The following is a 22,927-nucleotide window of genomic DNA, read 5'->3' as shown; positions in this document are numbered from 1 at the left end:
ATTAGGATGTTTTTCATTAATTGCAGAAAAAGGAAAAAAAAACAATATATACAGATAAATCATCGACTGCAGTGTCAAACTTGATAAACTTTGCCATGGACACTCTAAAGCGATGTGTTGTGAAAAATGATGACATTACAAAACTTACACTGAGGTATAGCAGGAGTATTTAAATGTACAGGTGAATAGGTTAAAAATGTTTTTATACAGTATTTTTAGGGCTATCTTGTGATTTGTTTTCTAAACTAATGTTATTTATTTTTACTCAAATAATTTGAACGTTATTTTAATAAAACAATAACTCAGTGTTGCTTCTGTTATACCAGCGGTTCCCAAACTTTTCAGGCCGCAACCCCCAAAATGTCAATGCCAGTGAGTCGCGACCCCCAATAAACTCTGAGGTGGTTATAAATACAGAAACCTTGCATGCAATGGAGCACACGCACCAATGGACCCAAGTCTATTCTTCTTTTAATTTTTTTAATGTATGAGAGCTGTAAATGGGCCATAAAGTTTAACCAGGTGTTATGAAATCTGCTGCATCTGACGCTATTGCTGTGTCTTTAATACGTTGCAATCCAATAGAAGTAGTAACTATAAGCTATTATAGCAACTTTATATGGTATAAACAACTATTTTTTCTCTTCAGTAGGTTATGGATGAAATATTGTAATTCTTATGGTTTAATAAAAATAATTAGATTTTTGGAAATCACCAGGCGACCCCGCTTTATTGTCCCGCGACCCCTCGGGGGGTCCTGACCCCCACTTTGAGAACCATTGTGTTATACTAATGAATTATGTCATGAAATTTTTACCTCAATATCTTAAATTTTAGTGTCATAAAACTGCATTCATAATGCTTTTGATTCTGCTTCGTTGTTCAGCACAAACCAGCGGTATAATTGTGTTGTATTGTGTTTTGTTGCAGGAAAATGCGGAGGATTGTGGTGGAGCTTGCGGGATAACTTTATCTCTCACGCTGTACTTCATATGTTTGGCATCCTCACTGGCTCTCCGCTGAGCAGCACACAATATTTCTGCCATACTGCAAATGTGGACTTCTTATCAGCTGTGGATCTCCAGCATCAGGAATTCAGGTTCATACTACATAGTATTTACTGCGGTACGATTTCAGCCAATACACTGCAGGTGAAAATCAACCAATATTACTTATTAATCACCATACATATCAGAATAGATATAAGCACATATTCCTATTAGTACGGTGATTAATATGAGTTATATGAATAGTTTGGTGTACGTCAGAGCTGCTGTAGTGAAGATTTATGGCTCAGTGCAGGAGAATACAACTCATTTTAAGAAAACAGCCTTTTCAAAATATAAAACGCAATTGAAATCTGCAGACACACATTGATCTAGTGTGACAAAGAAATACTCAAAAGTGTATTCTTGATCTTTTCTTTTATATTAGATAAAAACAAAACACCTAAAAAGTCTCAGATGCCTGAAAAAAACTATTTTTGGCTGCAGTGTCTCACCCTTAGGTCACCTAAAAATAGTGTGAAGCAATAACAATAACAGTGAGTAAATGACATAAGTCATTGTTTTGGTGAACAAACCCTTTAACTCGATACATACATATCAGTTCTGCCCTGCTGGACTCAACATGACACTGTTCAGATGCTGTTTTCTCTGTGTGATCCAAAGTGAGAGATATAATCTTAGATTGTCTCACGTGACTTGATGTTATACATCAGATCTGCTATTCTCTTAATTTTTTTAAATAATATTTTTAGGATTACGATGAATGTTTTAACGCAAATCTAGAGCAGCGGCAGATGAACTGCTGTTTATTTTCACGATGTTTGACTTCACTTTTTCAGTGAGACACATTTTGTGTAAAGCTGTAATGAAAACATTTCATATGATGTGTGAGATAGGGAGTGTTTAATAATTTTTTTAACCAGACTTGTATATGTGGGTATTTTAGTATCTGTATGTATGACTATTGATACGAGACCTGAAGTCTCGACAGTGCTTTGAACAATGTTTTGCTCGAGTATAGAAAACAGTGAATGACAATGGATTTATGTGGTGTTTATGTGAATAAAAAAAGTGCAGGTTGTTAAAACAAAATCTTATGTGTGCGTTTTTTATACAAGAGAACCTACCTTTTATTTTAGAATGTTGTCACACCGGCCACTTTATTAGGTACAACTTACTAGTACCGGGTTGGTCTCCTTTTTGCTTTCAGAACTGCATTAATCCTTCATGGCATAGATTTAACAAGGTACTGGAGATTTTGCTCCATTTTGATATGATAGCATCACACAGTTGCTTGATACCAAAGGTGCTCTATTGGATTGAGATCTGGTGACTGTGGAGGCCATTTGAGAACAGTGAACACATTGTCATGTTCAAGAAAGCAGTCTGAGATGATTCGGGCTTTATGACATGGTGCGATACCCTGCTGGAAGTAGCCATCAGAAGATGGGTACACTGTGGTCATTAAGGGATGGACAAGATCAGCAACGATACTTAGGTAGGCTGTGGCATTGACACGATGCTCAATTGGTACTAATGGGCCCAACGTGTGCCAAGAAAATCTTCTATTATCCAATTTTGCTGAGCCTGTGCAAATTGTAGCCTCAGTTTCTTGTTCTTAGCTGACAGGAGTGGCACCGGTGTGGTCTTCTGCTGTTGGACTGCCTCAAGGTTAGACATGTTGTGCGTTCAGACATTCTCTTCTGCATACCTTGGTTGTAATGAGTGGTTATTTAAGTTACTGTTGCTTTTTCTATCAGCTCAAACCAGTTTGGACATTGTCCTCTGGCCCCTGGTATCAACAAGGCATTTTCGCCCACAGAACTTCCACTCACTGGATATTTGCTCTTTTTCGGACCATTCTCTGTAAACCCTAGAGATGGCCATGCCAAAAACCAGTTTCTGAACTACTCAGACCAGCCTGTCTGGTACCAACAACCAAGCCACATTTAAAGTCACTTAAATCAGATTTCTTCCCCATTCTGATGCTCAGTTTAAACTGCAGCAGATCATCTTCACCATGTCTACATGCACTGAGTTGCTGCCCTGTGATTGGCTGATTAGAAATTTGCGTTAATGAACAGTTGGACAGATGTACCTAATAAATTGGCCAGTGACTGTGTGTGCGTGTGTGTGTGTGTGTGTGTGTGTGTGTGTGTGTGTGTGCGTGTGTGTGTGTGTAAATGAGTCTCATACTCACCCAGAAAAGATGAATTAAACAGTGGATAAAACTGAACAGTAAAAATAAAAATGAAATAATACATTTATTTTAAATTTGTGATTTTTGTTTAATTTTCTGCCCTTTTGAAATGTATTTTAATAATTATGTTCAAATAATTTAAACTTATAATTTTATTATAATTAAATAAAACCATTTTTTGCAGTTACAAAAACAACACACATATATACAGCATATATGCGTATACTACTATATAAATCATACATTTAAATACGTGTGAGTTTGTATATACTTACAGATTATTTTTCTTTAAATATATGAAAACACAATTGAGGCCAGAGACATTGTTTATTGACAAATAAATATGACAATAAGAGCACTGATGTCCAATATATATTCCTCACTCAAGTGCCAATGAATTTTAAAAAGGGTGACAGATCCTAACAAACATTGTTGGTTTTATACCGTTTTCCATTTTTAGCATGTTTGTCAACACTGAAAAATCCGTCAACATTTACTGCATTACTTTGCATTGGAAATGGAATTTGTATGAATATCCTTTAATCACAGGTTAGAAAGTGATACGACAGTCGAGAAATCACAGGAAGCGGATTCCGGCCCCAAACTGCACTCCGTCACATATCCTGAGACAGAAAAAACAAAACACATCAGCATTTGATTGGTCAAAAAAAAACTGTCGACAATCTGGTGCAGAGTGATGTCATAAAAAAATGTATTTTTACTGGTGGAAGCGAGAAACTAAGTAAATTCTTATTTAGTATTGTAGCAAACTTGCATTAGATCAGTGTGTCCCAACCCTGTTCCCGAAGGCACACCAACAGTACACAGCTTCATCCTCTACCTAATCAAACTAGCCTGAATCAACTCAGCAGAACATTAGAGACTCCAAAGCCTGGGTCAGATAAGGGAGACATACAAAATATGTCCTGTTGGTGTGCCTCCAGGAACAGGGTTGGGAAACACTGCATTAGATAACCTGAATAAACCGAACAGACTGATACAAACACCCAAAGCACTTTAATTTAGCTTTTAGGGGGACTTTAAAAATGTGTATTTGTGAGTGTGTGTACCTGTCTCCGCTCTGGACGCCCATAGGAATGCAGTAGTTCAGCTCCAGTCGAGCGATGTTCCCCAGACGCAGCACAATACCTGCTCCATACGACCAGCGGATGCACTCGGCCAGTTTGCTGAGGTGAGCCCGCGGCCCTTCCCCTAGTTGACCATTGAAAGAACAACAGGTAACAACAGCATGTTTCATAAATAAAAGGATGAAAATATGCATCTAGCAAACATGTTGTCACAATATCTTTATTTCAGCAGTTTTCAAACCAGTGAATGACATGATATAGTGGGTCTCTCTGGCTGTATCAGAAAGCGCATATTTCCAAACTATATAGTACGCTAAAATCAGTATGCAAGCCGAGTAGAATGTCCGAATTCATAGAATTAGAAAATCAGTATGCAAGAAGTACCCGGATGACTTACTACTTACTGTTCTGTACTGCTTACTGAGATTCTGAAGTGTGTATCAGACGGACGCTACATAATCCAATGATACCCCTCAAAAGAATTCATGAATGGGAGTTAAGCGACGCAACTGATGTGAGTAGGTCACGTGGTCATGACAAAATGGCAAATGTAATACGTCCGAGTTCCATTCATACTGCTCACATTCATACTGTATAGAACATGCTTTTCTAACGATCGAGTAGTTTGTTCAAATTTAGTAACTACTTTGTAGTAGGCAGTTTCGGAGGCAGCTTCTGTCATCTTTTCGTGATTTCAGGAGGTGTGGCTATGGACGGCAGGTGAGGGATTGTATTATAAAGATAATATGCTAACTGGTTAGCATTTAAGCAGATCACCTACTGCGCCTTTAAGTCAAAATGTCTAAGTAATAACTTTGTAATAAGTAACAAGACAAACTCACAATTATGAAAATTGAAAAACATTAAATAGTTAGGAAGCAATTTAACAGTATATTAACAATCGTAATACTGCATTTTAAATGTTATTATTAAGATATTTTATTTAACTGCATATTCAAATAAAATATATTGCTTAATTATGTTGATTTATTGTTGTGATTTGACAGAGTTTGGCGCCCTATGCTGATAAATAAAAACAGTAGTATTTAAAGTTTTGACAGTTATTCTGTTAAGACACCATTTAGAGTTTACAGTTTTAGTTTTTATCACATGAAGAACTAATAGTCTATCTAAAGTTCAAGTTTTAAACTAAAGTTCAGCAAAAAAATAAATAAATAAAAGCAAACAAGTTATCATCAATATCACAAATAAATGCATCAAAAAAGATGTGAATGAAAACTGTATTGAGATTTTTTAAGATCCAGCATGATGAGAACATCTGATATATCCCTCAACTGTTTACTTATTCACCTAAGACATTAACTAATTGAATTTATGTGGAAAATGACCAAAGTGAAACTGTAGTGGGACATTTTGGAATGAAAGCGATCGGCTGTCTATTGCTGTTGCGATGGCAAGCAGCTGCTTTGTTTATTATTTATTTATTTAAAAAGCGTATTAAAGCTGAGATACAACACTTACTATCACAATCATCAGCACTTTCAACAGTTTATTTTACAGACTTATAATATGCTGTTGTTCTATTGGAATTTTCATTCCAAAATAGCGGCTGCGACATCTAGTGGCTGTTTCCCAAATCGCCTCTTGGTGATTGCCAGGGGTGGGCAAACTCGGTCCTGGAGGGCCGATGTCCAGCACAGTTTTGCTCCAACACTAATCAAAGCTAATCAGTGTCTTCAAGATCACTAGAAATCTATAAGCAGGTGTGTTTGATTAGAGTTGGATCTAAACTGTGCAGGACACCGGCCCACCAGGATCAAGTTTGCCCACCCCTGTTCTATCACCCCAACTCTTTGCTGTCAATATGGCGAATGAAGCCCCGCCTTCTAGTACAGGAGCCAATCAGCAATCGCTTTATGGCAATTAAAGCCCACCTTCTAGTACAGGAGCCAATCAGCAATCGCTTTATGGTAAATAAAGCCCGCTTTCTAATACAGGAGCCAATCAGCAATCGCTATTGAATGACAATTCTTCGAGGAAAGGGCTCGGACCAGACGTGAGTTTCTGCAGATTTTGTGTGATACGAACATTTAGAAATGAAACTAAATAGACAGTTGTTGTTTGATTTTATTGCTAATTCATATGAAATGTAATTGTAAGCTTGGCAAGAAGTTTCAGAGAATTTTATGTTTTCCCATTCAAGCAGAATGCCTAAACATACAGCCCGAGAGGCGTTTCAAAGATGGCCGCTGAGTGAAATTAATTGCCTAAAGGGATGTTGATTTGACTCACCGTAGTTGAGGTTACACAGGTTTCCGGCATTGAGGAAGAAATGTGTTCTGAAAAGATCTCCGAATCCACCTCGCCCAGGTCTGAATGGAAGAGGCGTGTACAGGTGAACTCCCCCAGCCCAATAGGCCTCTCCGCCGAGGTAATCTCCTGTCAACAAACACACAGTTTAGTCAGTGAAACCGAGATGCTGAACTTCAGTGCTAAGAGTCAGAGTCATTCACCTTCGCTCTGAGGGCCGATGCTGTACATGCTAAAGCCCCTCACACTGGTAGGACCACCCAAATAAAACCTGTGTACACATTTAAAAGCAAAAACAGCATTACCTTTAGTGTCTGTGGATGGTTTTCAGCTGTGTTAGAACATGTTTACTAACCTGTCAGCAATGCTAGAGGCCTTTTCACCCAGTGGTAACAACATGCCGCCCCACAGAGAGGTGCTGAGAACCTAGAAAAAGAAAAACAGCAGACAGAATCCAAAAATTGTTAAATGTCCAGTGAAATTACAATAAAAAAATGTACATGTTAGTTTCAGTCTATTGGAATATCAATAATCCTGTGCGTTTCAAAAAGTGTCAAAATTTGTATTAAGAAGATATAAAACTGATATGAACACCCAAAGCTTCCAGTTGTCACTTCCGCTTAATTGGATCAACAATTTTTTCCACATCACCTCATACATTTCTCATAATTCTTGACCAATCAAATGCTTTCTAGTATCTGTCATGCCCCGCCCCCTTCAAGATGCTTTTTATTTGCTTTTCATTTGATTTGCTTGATCTTAATCACTCTTACTGGCAGAGCTGCGACAATTTATGTAAAATATAGGAAATGCCATTTAAAAGCACTTCACAGGACCTTTTAAAATACATTTAGTTTAATTTTAATACTATGTAATGTTAGCAGCCTAAATATAAAAAATATTACAAAAAAATTCAGTAAATAGCAAAGGAAATGTTTTGTCATTGTCATTTAGTTTAGGCTGAACGACTAAAAGTAACATTAAAGAGAACAATCTGCAAACCTATTTAAAACATTAACACGCATTTTTTCATTTACCAAAACGAAGCCTGTTCAAAAACATTTAAATGAAGTAGAAAGAGAAAATGTAGCAAACTGAGCTCTTTGAAAGTGTTTAAAACATCAACAAACTTGTTTTCATTTACTAAAACTAAAAGACTAAGACAAAGTAAACTAAAGATGAAAAAAATAAATAAGAAAAACACTTTATTGAAAGTGTCAAAACATCAACAAACTTTTGTTGTTTACTAAAACTTCTTAAACTAGAGAGAATTTTTTAAAATGAGACTTGTTAAAAAAGGAGAATGTTTTACAAAAGCTAAACAAACTGGTGTTGTCATTTACTGAAACTAAGACTTAAACATTTACAGATTGAAGTGTTAAAAAAAAGTTGTTATTGCTAACAAAAAAACAATTGTTAACGGAAATAAAATAAATGTTATTATTGAGATTAAACAATAACAAATTTTAAATATATTTTGTTAGTTGCCATAAAATTAAAATTTATTCTTTAAAAGTTTAAGTAGTAAAAAGACTTAAGCTAAACCCTAACTAAACAATATATAAAAACTTCAAAAAACAAACAAAATGTTACATAAATGATTAAAAAAAACACAACAAAAATCACAAAAAATATATTTTAATTTAAATTAAATTAAATAAACACTTAAATATAAAAACTAATTTTTAAACATCAATACATTTTGGTAGGCCTTTGTAAACTTAAAAAAAAATTAAAAAAATTTTAATCTCACAACTTTTTTTTTTTAATCTCACAACAATTCTGACATTTTGTCACATAACAGATCATAAAAAGTAACAATTTATTCATTCATTTTCCTTTGGCTTAGTTTGTTTATTTATCCGGGGTTGCCACACTGCACTAAACTGCGAACTTATCCAGCATATGTTTTACACAGCGGATGGCCTTCCAGCTGCAACCCAGTACTGGGAAACACTCATACACATTCACATGCACACACATACACTAGGCCAATTTATTTTATTCAATTCATCTACAGTGCTTGTCTTTGGACTGTGGGGACACCGGAGCACCTGAAGGAAACCCACACCAACATGGGAAGAACATGCAAACTCCACACAGAAATGCCAACTGACCCAGCCAGGACTCGAGCCAGTGACATTCTTGATGTAAAGCGACAGTGCTAACCACTGAGCCACCATGTTGCCACAAAAGGTAACAATTGTAAAATGAAATAAAAAAGAACAAAAATATTGCGTGGCTTAATCAAGCTTCCATAGTAGGGATGGGAAGATTAATCGATATGTATCGATACGCGGTCATGCGCGTGCACGATGCGAGTGCATCGGTTGAGCAGCAGAGGATGAATGAAATTTTGGAAGCAAATCGAGATGCATCGGTTTTTGCGAGATGCATCGATTTTTCCGAGATACAGCTTTTATTTTTAATATAGAATGTATTTTTTATTTATTAACATGTGTTGTCAACCTGTTTTTGGCGCATAATTTAATCGACCTACATATAGTAAGCCTTAGCAACGGATTTGCGGATGTGTACACTCACACTACAACTCAGTGTATCAGGTGTGCGGATGAAGCTAGTGGTGCGCCCTCAGAAAGCGCGAGAAGCAAAACAAACATTTTATTCCCCACTGAGTTTTAAATCTAAAGTATGGCAACATTATGGATTTAAGGATGGACGACATGACAGGACAGATGCAATTTGCAAAATGTGCCGCGCATCTGTAAAATACGCGGGCAGTATGACTAATCTGATATCTCACTTGAAGCGGCGCCACGGTGTTGTTGTGGAAGCATCTTCCAGTGTTTCTGCATCCCCGGCTTTCGCACTGCTTCAACCAGCCTCAAAAGTGGTGAGAAAAGCATTGAAAGTTTTTTTTTCCATGCGCAACAGTTCTGCTCGCTCTACGCCAATAACGAATGCTATTGCATTGTTCATCTGCAAAGATATTCAGCCTAGTGTCACGGAGAACGAAGGTTTTAAACACCTCCTCCTGTTAATTTTTATTTAATAATAATAATAATAATATTAATAATAATAATGATAAAAATAATTGGGTGTCACGGTGGCACAGTGGGTAGTTTGACCACCTCACAGCAAGAAGATTGCTGGTTTGTTATATTTTTATTAGCCTGTTGTTTACAGTGACAGTGATGTTTCAACGCAGCATAACACTGCTAGTTCACCACCTTAAGTTTTGAATAATCAGTGGCAAAATATATCTTTGTAAAACTTGTTTTCATAGTTGAAAAGTTAAATCACAATTCTTGTTGTGCAATGCTAAACCTTTATGTTGAAAGAGTGCAAATATATATATTTTTTTAATATATATTGCACTTATACATTCTGTTTATCTTGAAAATACTTAAATAATATGTGCTATATGTTCTAAAATGGCCCTCTACTGTAAACTGACACTCTGGCTCTGAGAGAAGAGCCAGTTTGTAAAAAAAGTCTTGGTTTTGCTTGGTTAATAAATAATCAAACTCATTCAATGGCACAGCATCCTCTTTCACATCATCTCATAAACTTGATCTAATTAGTTAGTGCTGAAATATCGCATCGTATCGTGATATGGGTGTGAATCGTATCGTGTTGCATCGCAATATGTCACAAATGTATCGCTAATATATCGGATCGTATTCTTTGTATCGAGATGCGTATCGGATCGGCATTATAGCTTAGATGCCCAACCCTATTCCATAGTATTATAGAAATGATAAATCACACGAAATTAACACTGCAACAAACAAACACACAAGTGAGAGTTTCTTTCAAATAAAACATCTCACCGAGTCCCAGAACAGAGTCTTGTTGAGCTGAATTTCAAAGTCCTCCTTCAGAAAGCTGACGTCTCCTCCAGTGTAACCGGCCAGCTCCTAAAACGCCACAAAAATGAGATCATTTTCATATTTACATTTTCAGACGAACATCTCATTTTTACCAGCTGATTGAAACAGACCTGGTTGATCTTCAATAAGGCACCTTTTCTTGGCAGGATGGTGGAGTTGCGTGTGTCTATGACCATTGCATGCTAGGAAAGAAAACTTTGTGTTTAATATACTGTAAGATTCGGCATATATCTTAGTGTTAATAATGATGAAAGAACACATACAGCGAGTGACGACTTCAGTGAATGTCCGCTCTCCTCTCTGACTGCGAAAGAAGCCGTTCGGGCCAAACAGCCCAGCTCTCGCCAAACTCCTTCCCATTTTAGTGTGTGACTCGTCCTCCAGATCGGGAACTGTGCATTAATCCAAACAAACAGATGACATTTAAGCATTGTAAAAAAACAAATGTCAACAAATGTGTTTAAGAAAATATTTTTGATTAGTCAAGGAAAAAATAAACCATTAAAAATAAAATCACAATAACGTACAATAAAATAACAACAAAATATTTTGTATAAACAGAAAACAAGTTTTAAAAGCATAAAAATTAACAAAACAATCCCAAATGTTGGTAGTTGGTAATGGACAAACGGTAGTCAAAATTAAATAAATACATATATATCTGAATGAAAAAATACATAAATATATATTTATATAAACACGTATTAATATTAGGTAAATATAAAAATATTGAAATAAAATAAAACAACTAGTGTATTTAATAAAGCAAATCTTAAATAAAGTTAAATAAATAAACATTATTAATATATATTAAAGATATATTTTTATATTAAATGTATAAAATCCCCTTGGTCTCTCCATACCACTTGTCTTGCAAACAAGCGCAGATTTCTGAGAAACCTCAGCCCATCAATCCTTACAACTTTTTACAGAGGAGCTGTTGAGAGTGTTCTCACTAATGGTATCTCCCCTTGGTATGAAAATAACAGTGTATCTGACAAGAACACCATTAGAAGGATAACAAAAGCTGCTTTTCCACTATCGTGCCAAACCGTTCTAAGAACACTTCGGTACGGTTACGGTTGTTTCTCCACTGAGCCTGGAACGGCGCGGCACGATTACAAACCGTTCTCAGCCCGGAATTCTCGGCACGGTTAGACAACCGTGCTGAACTGTGCTGACAGATTCTGTGTGTTGACGTCGCGACTCGGTTGCTAAGCTACCACAGCTGGCTCAGCAGAAGCGGGCTAGTCATCAGACATCCTCAATAAACTACAGTACATTTAATATAAAATAATGATCCAGGTCTAAACGATACAGTTTAAAAAAAGGGTGGATGATTTCCTAAATTAATAATGTTAGTGGTTCGTATGGGATTACATAGAGAGCATAGAGCAGTCTCTGGCAGAGAAGTGAATAACTCATCACATTCTTACGAAGATATTTTATTCATTAAAGTTATTATTTTATTGACTTGAATACAGACCTACTTCGCCTGCTGAATGTGAGTTTATTGCACGCAGCGCTGTATTTCACAGCACAAAACTCGCTCTGATCTGGGAGAGACATGCCAGCGACTTGCGCTGCTGACTTTTTTTTCCTGCTGCGCATCGAATAAAGCGAATAAAGTCACGCTTTGCATCGTCGATGTCCAAATTCCACAACAACATCACAATATATATATCCATGGAACACGAACTTGCAGACTCTTTTAACAACAAGGAAATAATTGCACTTTTTAATTCAAAGCCAGGACAGCTTGTTAATACCGGCGAGACCACCTAAAGGACGGTGTGTTGTAATGTCGGCCGTCCAAAAGACTTTGCTTGAAAGCTTTACGGAGCGGCACTGTAACTGTCCAAGGTACTGTTGTATGATTTATATTATAGCATATGCACTAATAAACAAGTCAAAAGAATAAATGAATTAAATAAATATGGATTCTTAAATGTCAGTATTGCTTTTACTCAAAAAATATCAATACGTTTTAACAAATGTTTTATAAAAAATAAAATGAGCAATTTTCATCATTTCAGCTCTAGATAATTATATGATTCAGTTATACATAAGTTATATGACATTTATGAGGCATGTAACATGTTTCTGTGTTTTAGTTTTTTTGTGGTGATCTTTAATATAGCTACGCAAATATTTTCTAAAACGTCTAGCAATAATTCGCCTACAGCTTGTTAGTTAATTATGAACACAAAAATAATTATTATAATAAAAATAAAATGATCAAAATAAAAAGATAATAGAGCATCATTTTGCTAAATATAATAGTGCTTTAAATGCTTTAAATCCTGCGATATATGTGTTGTTTCATATTCGTTTTTTATTTCACTTGCTGCATTCGTTATTTAATGTTTGAATACTAAAACAAATAACAGCCATCGCTTAATTGGTTTCATTTTACCATCAAAATGTAGTATATTTTATATCATTATCAACTTTTGATATAAAAACGCAGTGTAATTTAATTAATTGTTAAAAATGAAATAATTTAAGTGCTGTGTTTTTATTAGTGAAAGTGCCCGCTCACCTTTGACAAGGCCTGACAAAATTATATTTCTGCCACTATAATACAAATGCACTATTATTGTTGTCTTATCATTGTTTATTTTTCTGTTATGTTCAGAGATTTCAAACATTATTTATTTCCCCTCCAATTATTTTTAATCATCACGTTACATTTTGGTAATTTTCCCTCCAAATAAAATTTTGCCAGAGCTGCGCAACATATAAATAAATAAGGGTGCATATTTAGCACCCCTATTTCATAGAGCGGCATAACAGTGTTTAGTCACATGGTTGCTTTTGCTTTTATGAAAAAAAAAAAAAAAAATAGTTTCGGCTCTTATTTAACTTTAGTTGAACAAAGGGAGCCGTTTACATTGCGTTACCAAGGCAACTACTGATGCGTTTTGTGTAATGTTTTAAAGAGCTTTGTCGCAGCACGACAGTGGAAAATGAAACCGTATCCGTGCTGTCTGGCCCGGTTTGGCACGGAATGGAACAGTTCTGTTTAAAGAACGATTCAGCACGATAGTGGAAAAGCGGCTAAAGTCAGCTGAAAGGTCTGTTAGAGTCCAAATGACATCTATCGAGGAACTGTATCAACAACGTTGTCTGTTTAGGGCAAATAGCATTTTAAGGGACCCAACCCACCCTGGCCACAGCCTGCTCATGCTCATGCCATCAGGGAGGCGTTATTGAAGCCTGAGGAGCAAATCAGTGCGGTTTAGTTTTTATTCTGTCATGATAAGACTTTTGAGTAATACCATTTCTTAAACACTATTGATAGCTAGTGTGACGCAATAAATCTATAAATAATTGCTAGCATAAATTGTTAATAATACAACTATTATAACAAATGGTGAAATAGGTATTTAAGTATTAAGTTATTCTCTTCAGAGATTTTTTTAATGGGTTATATTTTATACAACTATATTTTTATAGATTAATGAAATTATAAAAGCTTATTTATTATGTGTTATTGTTGTATAGTAATGTTTTTTTATGTTCTTTTTGGGTCTGATGTAACCTAATTTCGTTCTGCATTACAATTTTATTGTGATGTTTTGAATGACAAATAAAGAAAAAAGAATTGAAACTGAACTAAAAACATAATAATTGCCAACACCCCAAGAGAATTGTATAATAATAATAATAATAATAATAATAATAATAATAATAATAATAATAATAATAATAATAATAATAATAACAAATATTTTGACATAATAGAAAAATGAAATGAATATCTTACACTGATCTCAGCGGAGACTCCTCTGTCTGTTTCTCTGAGGGAGCTCCAGGGAAACTGACCAGTCACTTTGTACAAGTTCAGGGAAAAGCTGGAAGATAAAAAGGATTTCCAACAATACAGTAGATGATATTTAATCATCTCACCATTCAATCATTCAATATTTTGTGATGATGAACATTAAAAATGCTAATAACCGAATTTAACTACGTAAAAAAAATATACACATAAAATAGAAGTGGAACATTAACAACATGAACTCTACACTGCCATGCTAAAATCATACTTGCGCTCAAAGTGTCCCGGCTGCGGCTTGAAGAATGACAGGCCATACGAGGTCTCCTTTGTCCCATAAGAGAACTGAAAGGTCAGCTTCTCAGCACGGCCAAGCACATTGGGCAGTTTGATCCCCAGGACCTGAAAGAAATCAGCACTTGATTGTCTTTGTGATTCCTCATCATAACAAACACACACAGGCGTCTTCAGGATCTCACCATGCTGCCCTCGTTGTTCCCAACCATGGTGTTGTAACTTCCTGTCATTCTTCTGAGCTCCTTTACCTCAAATGTCACATCCAGGCCGTTGGGCAGCGCGTCTGCACCTGAGCATAAGAGGACATACAGACTGTCATCAGTTACATTAATGCTGTCACAATACTGGAGTATTTATTCATTTATGTTTGTACAGTAAATGTATGTATTTAACGAATGGCCGGGGCTTTACCGCGCTGATGACATGTACAAAGGGAAAACTGTTTTTATCAAGTGTGATTGTAAAAAATAGAATTAATTAATTTTTGCCAATAGATGCTGGCTATGCTAACACACTTTACCCACACAACTGTGCTGAAACCTCCTATTAAAGTGATTTTTGCATTAAAATTCAAGCATTTTGAAAACCCGTAAGAATCCTAAATAAATGATATGATATCTTTTAAAATGTATATACTGTATGTAACAGAGGCCAGCTAGTAATTGATGTGCAGGTAAACCTCACTCCTCTGACCTCTAAAGCTGCTCTAGCCACAGACTCTAGAGGCCATGATCTTTAGCCTCCTTGTTAGAGCAACCGACTCACATGCGGAAGGCCGCCGGTTCGATACCAGCTCAAAGTGGGTTGGGTTGTGTAGGACCGGCGGGGTTACAAATATAATAAAAATCTATTGTAAGGTTAACTTAGAGCAGTGGCGGTTCTAGGGGCCCCAAGTCAACAAGCTTGGCCCCCTAAATTTGGAGGGTTATTTTTGTATCACAACTAAAACGCCACGGAGAAGCATGGTCAGCCATCGGAAGTTAGATGGAGATATGACTGAGGCCTCTCTTGTGCACTCTCGGTGTCACATGCACTCCCTCTCTCTGCTTTCCCTTGACTTTTGTCAGTGACGGTGGTGCGCACATCCATTTCACACATTCAGCAGAAGTTAAGCCTCAAATTGACACAGGTAATGAGGAAAAAAAATCCACTTCAGTCATGTTTATGTTCTGAAAAACAAAATGTTCCCTCTTGATTATATTAGACTTCTGTTTCCACTAGCGATTTTAAAACTTTTCATATAGGAAGTCCTTGGCTATGCATGGGTATTAATAATCAGAAATTGAGTGTACGTAGCTTTACAGTAGGAAACGCAGTCTTAAATTTACAAACAATCAACAAGTACTGGAAAACAGATTTACACTTTGATCAAATTTTTTTTATCAGTCATGCTCATTTCGTGACAGAGCTTCTACAGTGCAAAAAAATTACAGGGACAGGACAATAAACAAATAATAAACATATTTTAAAATTAGAAATAGTGAATGCAAATACACAAATTAACACATGTATGAACAGGTATATTACTATATACAACATTATATGTGCAAATTGGCATGTAAAGTGTGTTGTTAAATAAGTGTATATGTGTATAAAAAGTGTATAACAAGTAGTGATCTTGGTTCCACAATTATTATCATCAAGTGTTCATGAGATTACTTGCCTGAGGGAAAGATGGATTAACTGAGTTATTGCCTTGCTATGTTTACTAGGAAAGTTAGAAGAATTAGTCAAGTCATTGTATAACTGATTTGTTGTGTGGACAATCAAAAAATAGACAGTAAATATTTCTTAAGGAGGCTAATAATACCAACCTTAAAACTGCTTTTATTCAAGACAAACGATAAGAAATAAGACTTATTATGACTCTAGAAGAATTATGTTTATTTTATAGAAAAAATTGTGAAAATCTCTGTGGTTTCTTAAAGATCACTTAGAAAACATCATTTTAAATTTACGGGAGGGCAAAAAAATTGACTTCAACTGCATCTGTTAAAGGTGCAAAAATGAGCCTTGATGTACTTGAATGTTAAATATGTGTTATCCTACAATACAAAGTTACTTGTCAAATAAATTAACATGGAAGCTCGTTTATGAAGACTGCAGAAGTGATGCATAAAAAAATGACTTTGAATAATTGTTTAAGTAGTTTGTGATGTATGTTAAAGTGTGCCCCCTGAAAGTACAAAAGGCCCCCCCCCTCCTGCTTACTGCTGGAGAAAGGGTGCAGCGGACATTGATAGATTGCAGAAAATTGATATTGTATCATTTAAGATATTTCAGTATCAAAAGATATTGAAATATAGATACTTGTAAGAACCCTACTGTCACTATCACTGGATTTGGATTTGTGTCGCACCTTCAGCAGTGTCGATGACCACTTCCACATGCCTGAAAATCCCCAGACGTAAAAGTTTCTGTCTGGCCTCATGGGACTTTTTCATTACCTGGAACATTATTGTAAATAAAAACACACAGTTTTAATAAAAATCATGATAGTCAATAAAAAAAACTAATAGCATTTAATAGCATTTAAAACAAACAAAAAATAAATATCTGAATAGTATAATATTGTTTAAATCACAATTACTTTTCAGCATTTTGTGCTCTAGCTTAAGATGCTAACCTCAAACCAGATTTTTTTTAAGCGAAAAAGAAATTGACTGAAATATCACAATAACAGCAAAATAATGAATCTACTATCTGTGCGTCCTGACAGTTTAGTACAAATGAATATAAGAATATTAATGGCATGTCTCAATGCCGTCCAGAGTTTCCAGCCAAAGAAAATCACAGTAAAAAAAAAAAACCTATATAGTGGGAGCCTTTTTAACATTGTTAAGTCAAAATGTTGCTTAAAACACATACAAACATTATTTTTAGAGATAACTTAATATAATTTATGTTATTATTCAAAACTGTTTCATTAAGGTTTCCGTTCTTACATAGATTAATAGAAAGAAAGAAAAAAAGGAAGAAAGAAAGAAAGAAAGAAAGAAAAAAAGAAAGAAAGAAAAAGAAAGAAAGAAAGAAAGAAAGAAAGAAAGAAAGAAAGAAAGAAAGAAAGAAAGAAAGAAAGAAAGAAAGAAAGAAAGAATACTCACATCTATCAAGTTTTTGGCATGGAAAACATCAGCGATCTCATACGTTAAAATATCTTCCTTTGTTCGTCCAAGTCCATCAATGTGCACATGCTGTACAACAACCTGAGCAATCAAAACACAAACAAAAACACTGTAAATATACACTGTAAATATACACTGTACAAAACTGTCGAATTTAAAAAAAAAAAAAAAAAAAGATTTTCCAGTTTGGAAATACGATATAAACCATAAAAACAATTGTTAATTTTTACTAGGGGTGTAACGATACACAAAAGGCACGGTTCGGTTCGGTTCACGGTTTTGGAGCCACGGTTCGGTTCGGTACGGTTCGGTTTCTGTTTGCTGTGGGGTTAGGGTTGATGTCATGTTAACAGCAATGCTAAGGGACAGTTCACTCAATAACAAGAACATCTTAACTTTTTCTTTATTAACTTTTTCATTACATTTTTAGTACAGTCAGGATACCCGAGTAAACAACTAGAATTAAATAAATACCTCCAATATAGACTAGTCAGAAAAAAAACTATTCTCTTTAGTGCAGCCATCTTAACTAAGTAAAGTAAAATTAAATAAATAACTGCAGTGTAGACTAGTGAAAGATCTTCTTCAAAAACACAATAATATCCACATTCTCCGATGAGAGACTTGATCTCTGTGCAGACACAGACGCTCATTTTTAATTATATGGTTTCATTTAGATAGATAGGTTTCCGTTTAAATTAATGAAAAATATACATATAATGTGTTTGTAAAGTGTTTTTTCATGACATATTCACCAGTAAAATACATTGCGGTTGTGTCTGAAACTAATGTTAGGGTTGTAGCCGGCTGTATGTTTGCCTCCTGATCTCTCTCTCTCTCTCTCCCGCTCCCTCTATGCCGGTCATTTATGTATTGTAGGTCCGCCTCAATGACTGTAAAAAATATGGACGGCCCTTTTTCCCATTGAACGCCTTGAGGGCAAAACGCCTGCTTGACGGGCACAAACTGTCGCAAAAGACTGCTGAAATTGGAGCCAGACATGCGCAGAAGGATTGTCTGATGGAGCCAGAGGAGGAGCCGCGAAAATGAGCAGAGTCGAGCTTCCAATCAAACGCTTTATGTAAAATCAACTACGCCCCCCGAACTTCTCAGCATGCGTTTGCTGTCATATCAACACAAATGGATGTAATAACGTTAACAAATATGAGGGTTTTATATATTCAATCGCGCCAGCTCCAGGCCGCAGCGCATAACTTACTCGCGGCGTCGCGGGCTGATTCCGGCTCGCATGCGGCAGCGCCTGCTCGCTCGGCCGCCGCATCTAGCTCGATTGACTCGGGCTGGAATTGGGTAGTGAGTCCAGGCATCCGGAGTAGGTCCAGCAGAGGTAACATTAGTCAGTCTGAGCTCTAAGAGATAAGTCTCCGGCAGGCGAGAATCTAGCCGGAACTGTGTTTTGCTATCTGGGTGGCTAGGCGTGTATCAGCAAACTAATAAAGCCCGAAAAAAGCCCTGAACTTAGCGAATAAACAGTGTTCCACCAGGATCATGTATGTCAGAAACTATAGTTTACTGCTGAACTCATTTTGTCATGGTAAAATAACACAGAAATCGAATAATAACATTTCAGTCTACTTCAGTCTCCTGCCGAAGCTCAGACGCCGCGCTTTGAGAAACTGTCAATCACAGCTGTCAATCACGATGACACGCCCAGCATTAAATTACTGCTAAAAAACAAACTGTTTACACAAATGAAGATCTGCACCTATTTCAGCACAATAACCAGTGCCTTAATCGACCAGAACTATCTTTCGGGACATTTTATTGCAAGTGTAATATTTTTTTTTATTTGGGCTCAAGTCTCCTTCATTAACACGGAGGAGGCGGGCTTTATGACTTGTACTGCAGCCAGCCCCCAGGGGGCGATCTAACGGCCGAAACCTTCACTCAAACGTAGGCTTGCGGCACACTTGGTCCGCCTTCACGACAGCTGATGCCTGTCATTTCTGTAGGTCCACCTTTTTGACAGCTGATTGGTCAGGAGACCGATCTATCATCATTTGGCGACGCAGCGCGGGAATGTAAAAAGCAATTCAGGAAGAGCGGGAGAGAGAGCGCTTTTTCCTTTGATCTCGTTTTTCGTGTATTTTTCTGACATGATTATTATTTTCGTTGTTTTTGTTTAACTTTCGTTTGGGTAAAATTATTTTGCATTACTTTTGCCCACTTTAAGAAATTTTGTGAGGTTTGTACATTTTTATTTCAATTGGTTTGTATATTATCCGCTCCTTCCCGACAATATAGCTGTATCTCCTCAAGTTCAGTCTTAGTGTAAGGTGGATATGGAAAATGTCATACGATTTCCATTTTGCAAACACGTAGAAAATGTATTGTTAAAGACATCAGGTAAGAGGTGAAGGTCATCTTTGTTTATTTTATTCAGTATAGGGAAGAATGCGGCGCACGGCGCTGAAGACCTTTTTTTCTTTTCATCAGTTTTTAGCGAGGTAAGAGGGGTTATTCATGAGTTAGAATTGTTTTATTATATTTATTTCTTTTGTTTGTCTTCACTATCATCCCCTTGCTCGAGTTTAACTAATTTTTGTTTGATACTTTGTTTGAATTTGTTACTTTATTATAGGCTATTATTTTTATTAGTGTAAATATTTCCAAGTGGTGCTCGCTGCAGAGCCATTTGAGGAGAGGTGAGCTCCAGAGAGGGGGAGCTTAAGCTTGAGCTCCACCTTTTTTGCACTTCTTCTACGAGTGATGTCACTGGGGGTAGGGTTAGGGGTGGGGTTGGTGTACGCATTAAAACAGTTTACAGGAGGAGGAGCGACAGCTCATGCTCCCCCTCTCTGGAGCTCACCTCTCCTCAAATGGCTCTGCAGCGAGCACCCTCTCAATATTTCTCTCTTTTTTGTATATTTGGGCATTATTCTGGTTTCACTTTTGTACATTAAATCACTTTTGTTGGCAGTTCTGTTGCTTACACCCTCACATTGTGAAATTACCACACTTTTTAAATGTTTTTCCTTACAAGTAAGTTTCGTGAAACAGTTAAGAGAGACAGGCGTGCGCTTTGTCTAGGACACGAATTCTATTCCTGTACTCAACTGGAAAACCAAAATGTTTCCACACAGATGACTTAAATGTGTCTGGGGGATCTGCAATCTCAGTACTATGTGAAGCAGCCATCCTGCGTCCAGTAGTAACGAGTGTGATGCTCACTCAAGTCACATGACATAACATGCACTAAAATACTAACTTTAGAATATAATATTTAGAACAAATCCTCATCATCACTAAAACAATTTAATTTAATGTGATAATAAAGATGTGTTTAAATTGGTTCAATTAGTTAGAGACAAGTGACGTCAACCTCAACAATGGGGAGCAGGGGGCGTGAGAGTACCGCGGTACGCCACGAGAGTTTCGCGATACATATCGTGGTTGGTGTATCGCGATATTTCGGTTCGGTTTTAATATCGTTACACCCCTAATTTTTACAGTAAACCACTGAATTTGATTCAATCATATTGTTAATACACCGGTTTTTTAAAGTACTGACATCTACACATCATATCTTTTTTTACACAGATATGCTGCTAACACAACCATAAACAAACACATAGTGATGAGAAAGTCATAAAAATGAAGCAAAGCTCATCACAAATAAATTCCCACAAGCAGAGAAACATATTAATATATAGAAGATGCTCAGTGTCATTCACACAAATACTAAACATCATCATGTAACGGACATAAAATTAAAGTATTGGAATAATAATTATTCATCAGCGTTAGATGTAACATAAAAGTCTAAAAACAACCATAGAAATGTCAACAGAAAAAGTCAAGTGTCATGCAGGGAATTCTGGGAAAGTCAATTTACAGTTATTCATCGGAACTTACTGTTAACCAGATTACAGATTTTTACTGTAGTAAAACCGTAGCATGTTTTACTGTTGAAATCACAGACATTTTAATACAGTTTAAACTACACACAATTATATATGTACAAGCACTGGATATCATATAAAATTGGTATGAATATTCAATGTGACATTATGTCCATCTTACATCTTTATTTTCAAGAACTTCCTGCTTCTCTTCACGTTCTGGTTCCCCCAGATCCATGTCATCTGCCTGAACCCCCAGCTCAGGGCCTTGCATAGGAAGAGGGTCCAGACTCTGGGTTCAAAAGAAAAGGAAAAAAAGAACAATTGTGAAATTGTAGATTTATTAATATTATTTTGAAGATGTTAAAAGATGCCTATCTTGCTCTATAAATTTAATTCTTAATACATGAATATTGTAATTACAAAAATGAAAGTTATTACATGGTTTATATGTAAATAAATTATATACGTTAAAGAGTTTTAATATTACTTTATTACTACAAAAGTGTAACAACAGGCATACATAAAAATCTAAAACTTTTTTAATAGTTTGGATAGTGTTTAAATCTGATTAATTTTAATGATTTAACTTTAATACTTAAAATATAAGATAGCTTAAAAGAATGTGTGTTTATAAGTAATAAATAAAACTAAATATATAGCTTACATATGACTATATTATGAAATATAGTTAACAACATACAGTACACATTCTTACACACACACACACACACACACACACACACACACACACACACACACACACACACATTGTTTAGTATAAAAATATTAGAATGAAAGTGTTTTTTTAGATCTCTTACTGTTTTATCAACAATTCTAAAATAACATTTATTTATTCTCATTATTAATATTCTTAGTTTCACAGACAGTACAGTATATTAAACTGCAATACTATAGACGTGCAATTGTACTGATGTAATAAACTAAATAATGTATGACAGCTCAAATTTGTTGAGGTTTAGCAAATATTAATATGAGTATGTTTAGAGTGCGCGTTTATATGCGCAAAATACATTTGATATCTTATTACTGCTGAGTTAAATACTAAGCGTGTTTCTGAACTCGGCCTGTCATTCAAAGACTGTCTTCAAAGGTCATTGCTTTGGCTTCTTCAGCAAGTCAGGGACAATAAAGACGCTTACCCTGGCGTGTACGGTCCCCATGTTTAAAAGACGTTCACATTCAAGTGCCCTTAATAAGATAATAAACCCAGTTCAATATTATGAACAGAACAGTCCGCGCTCTGTCTCTCTGACACACTACAACAATCTCCCGGCGGCCGCCATGACAGTTCCTAACCACGCCCAGTGAGATGATGATTGGCTGGGGAAGACAGAACAACTACGTCACGTTGCTTTCTATAACAATTTGCTTATGTTTAAAGTAAACCTGACGCTCCAGATTAATATGCATTGTTCTT

General features: G+C 36.0%; 2 protein-coding genes across 4 annotated transcripts in view; one reads left to right on the top strand and one right to left on the bottom strand.

The window, feature by feature from the left end:
* cacna2d4b (calcium channel, voltage-dependent, alpha 2/delta subunit 4b) overlaps positions 1-1,538 on the top strand; it is a 70,337-nt gene extending 68,799 nt beyond the window's left edge. For both annotated transcript variants that reach the window (XR_012400380.1, XM_073943061.1), the window contains one exon: positions 931-1,538. Coding sequence is in view for 1 of the 2 variants with exons in the window: in XM_073943061.1 (XP_073799162.1) it covers positions 931-1,023 (93 nt within the window). In the remaining variant the exon portion in view is untranslated. The remainder of the gene's footprint in view (positions 1-930) is intronic.
* A 1,977-nt stretch (positions 1,539-3,515) lies between these two features.
* On the bottom strand, positions 3,516-22,824 carry samm50 (SAMM50 sorting and assembly machinery component). 2 transcript variants are annotated; one of them, NM_200142.2, is given in 15 exon segments: positions 3,516-3,830; positions 4,278-4,419; positions 6,549-6,695; positions 6,770-6,837; positions 6,922-6,992; positions 10,361-10,447; positions 10,531-10,602; positions 10,684-10,812; positions 14,190-14,277; positions 14,473-14,603; positions 14,681-14,787; positions 16,858-16,945; positions 17,603-17,704; positions 21,668-21,778; positions 22,650-22,824. In NM_200142.2, coding segments are annotated over 15 exon segments (1,410 nt in total). In that variant the 5' UTR covers positions 22,671-22,824; the 3' UTR covers positions 3,516-3,784.
* Positions 22,825-22,927: the final 103 nt, after the last annotated feature.

This window comes from Danio rerio, chromosome 25 (assembly GCF_049306965.1).
Source record: "Danio rerio strain Tuebingen ecotype United States chromosome 25, GRCz12tu, whole genome shotgun sequence".
Lineage (NCBI taxonomy): Eukaryota > Metazoa > Chordata > Actinopteri > Cypriniformes > Danionidae > Danio > Danio rerio.
Note: the sequence above shows the minus strand (reverse complement) of the source record. Positions and strands in the feature narration are given on the sequence as shown.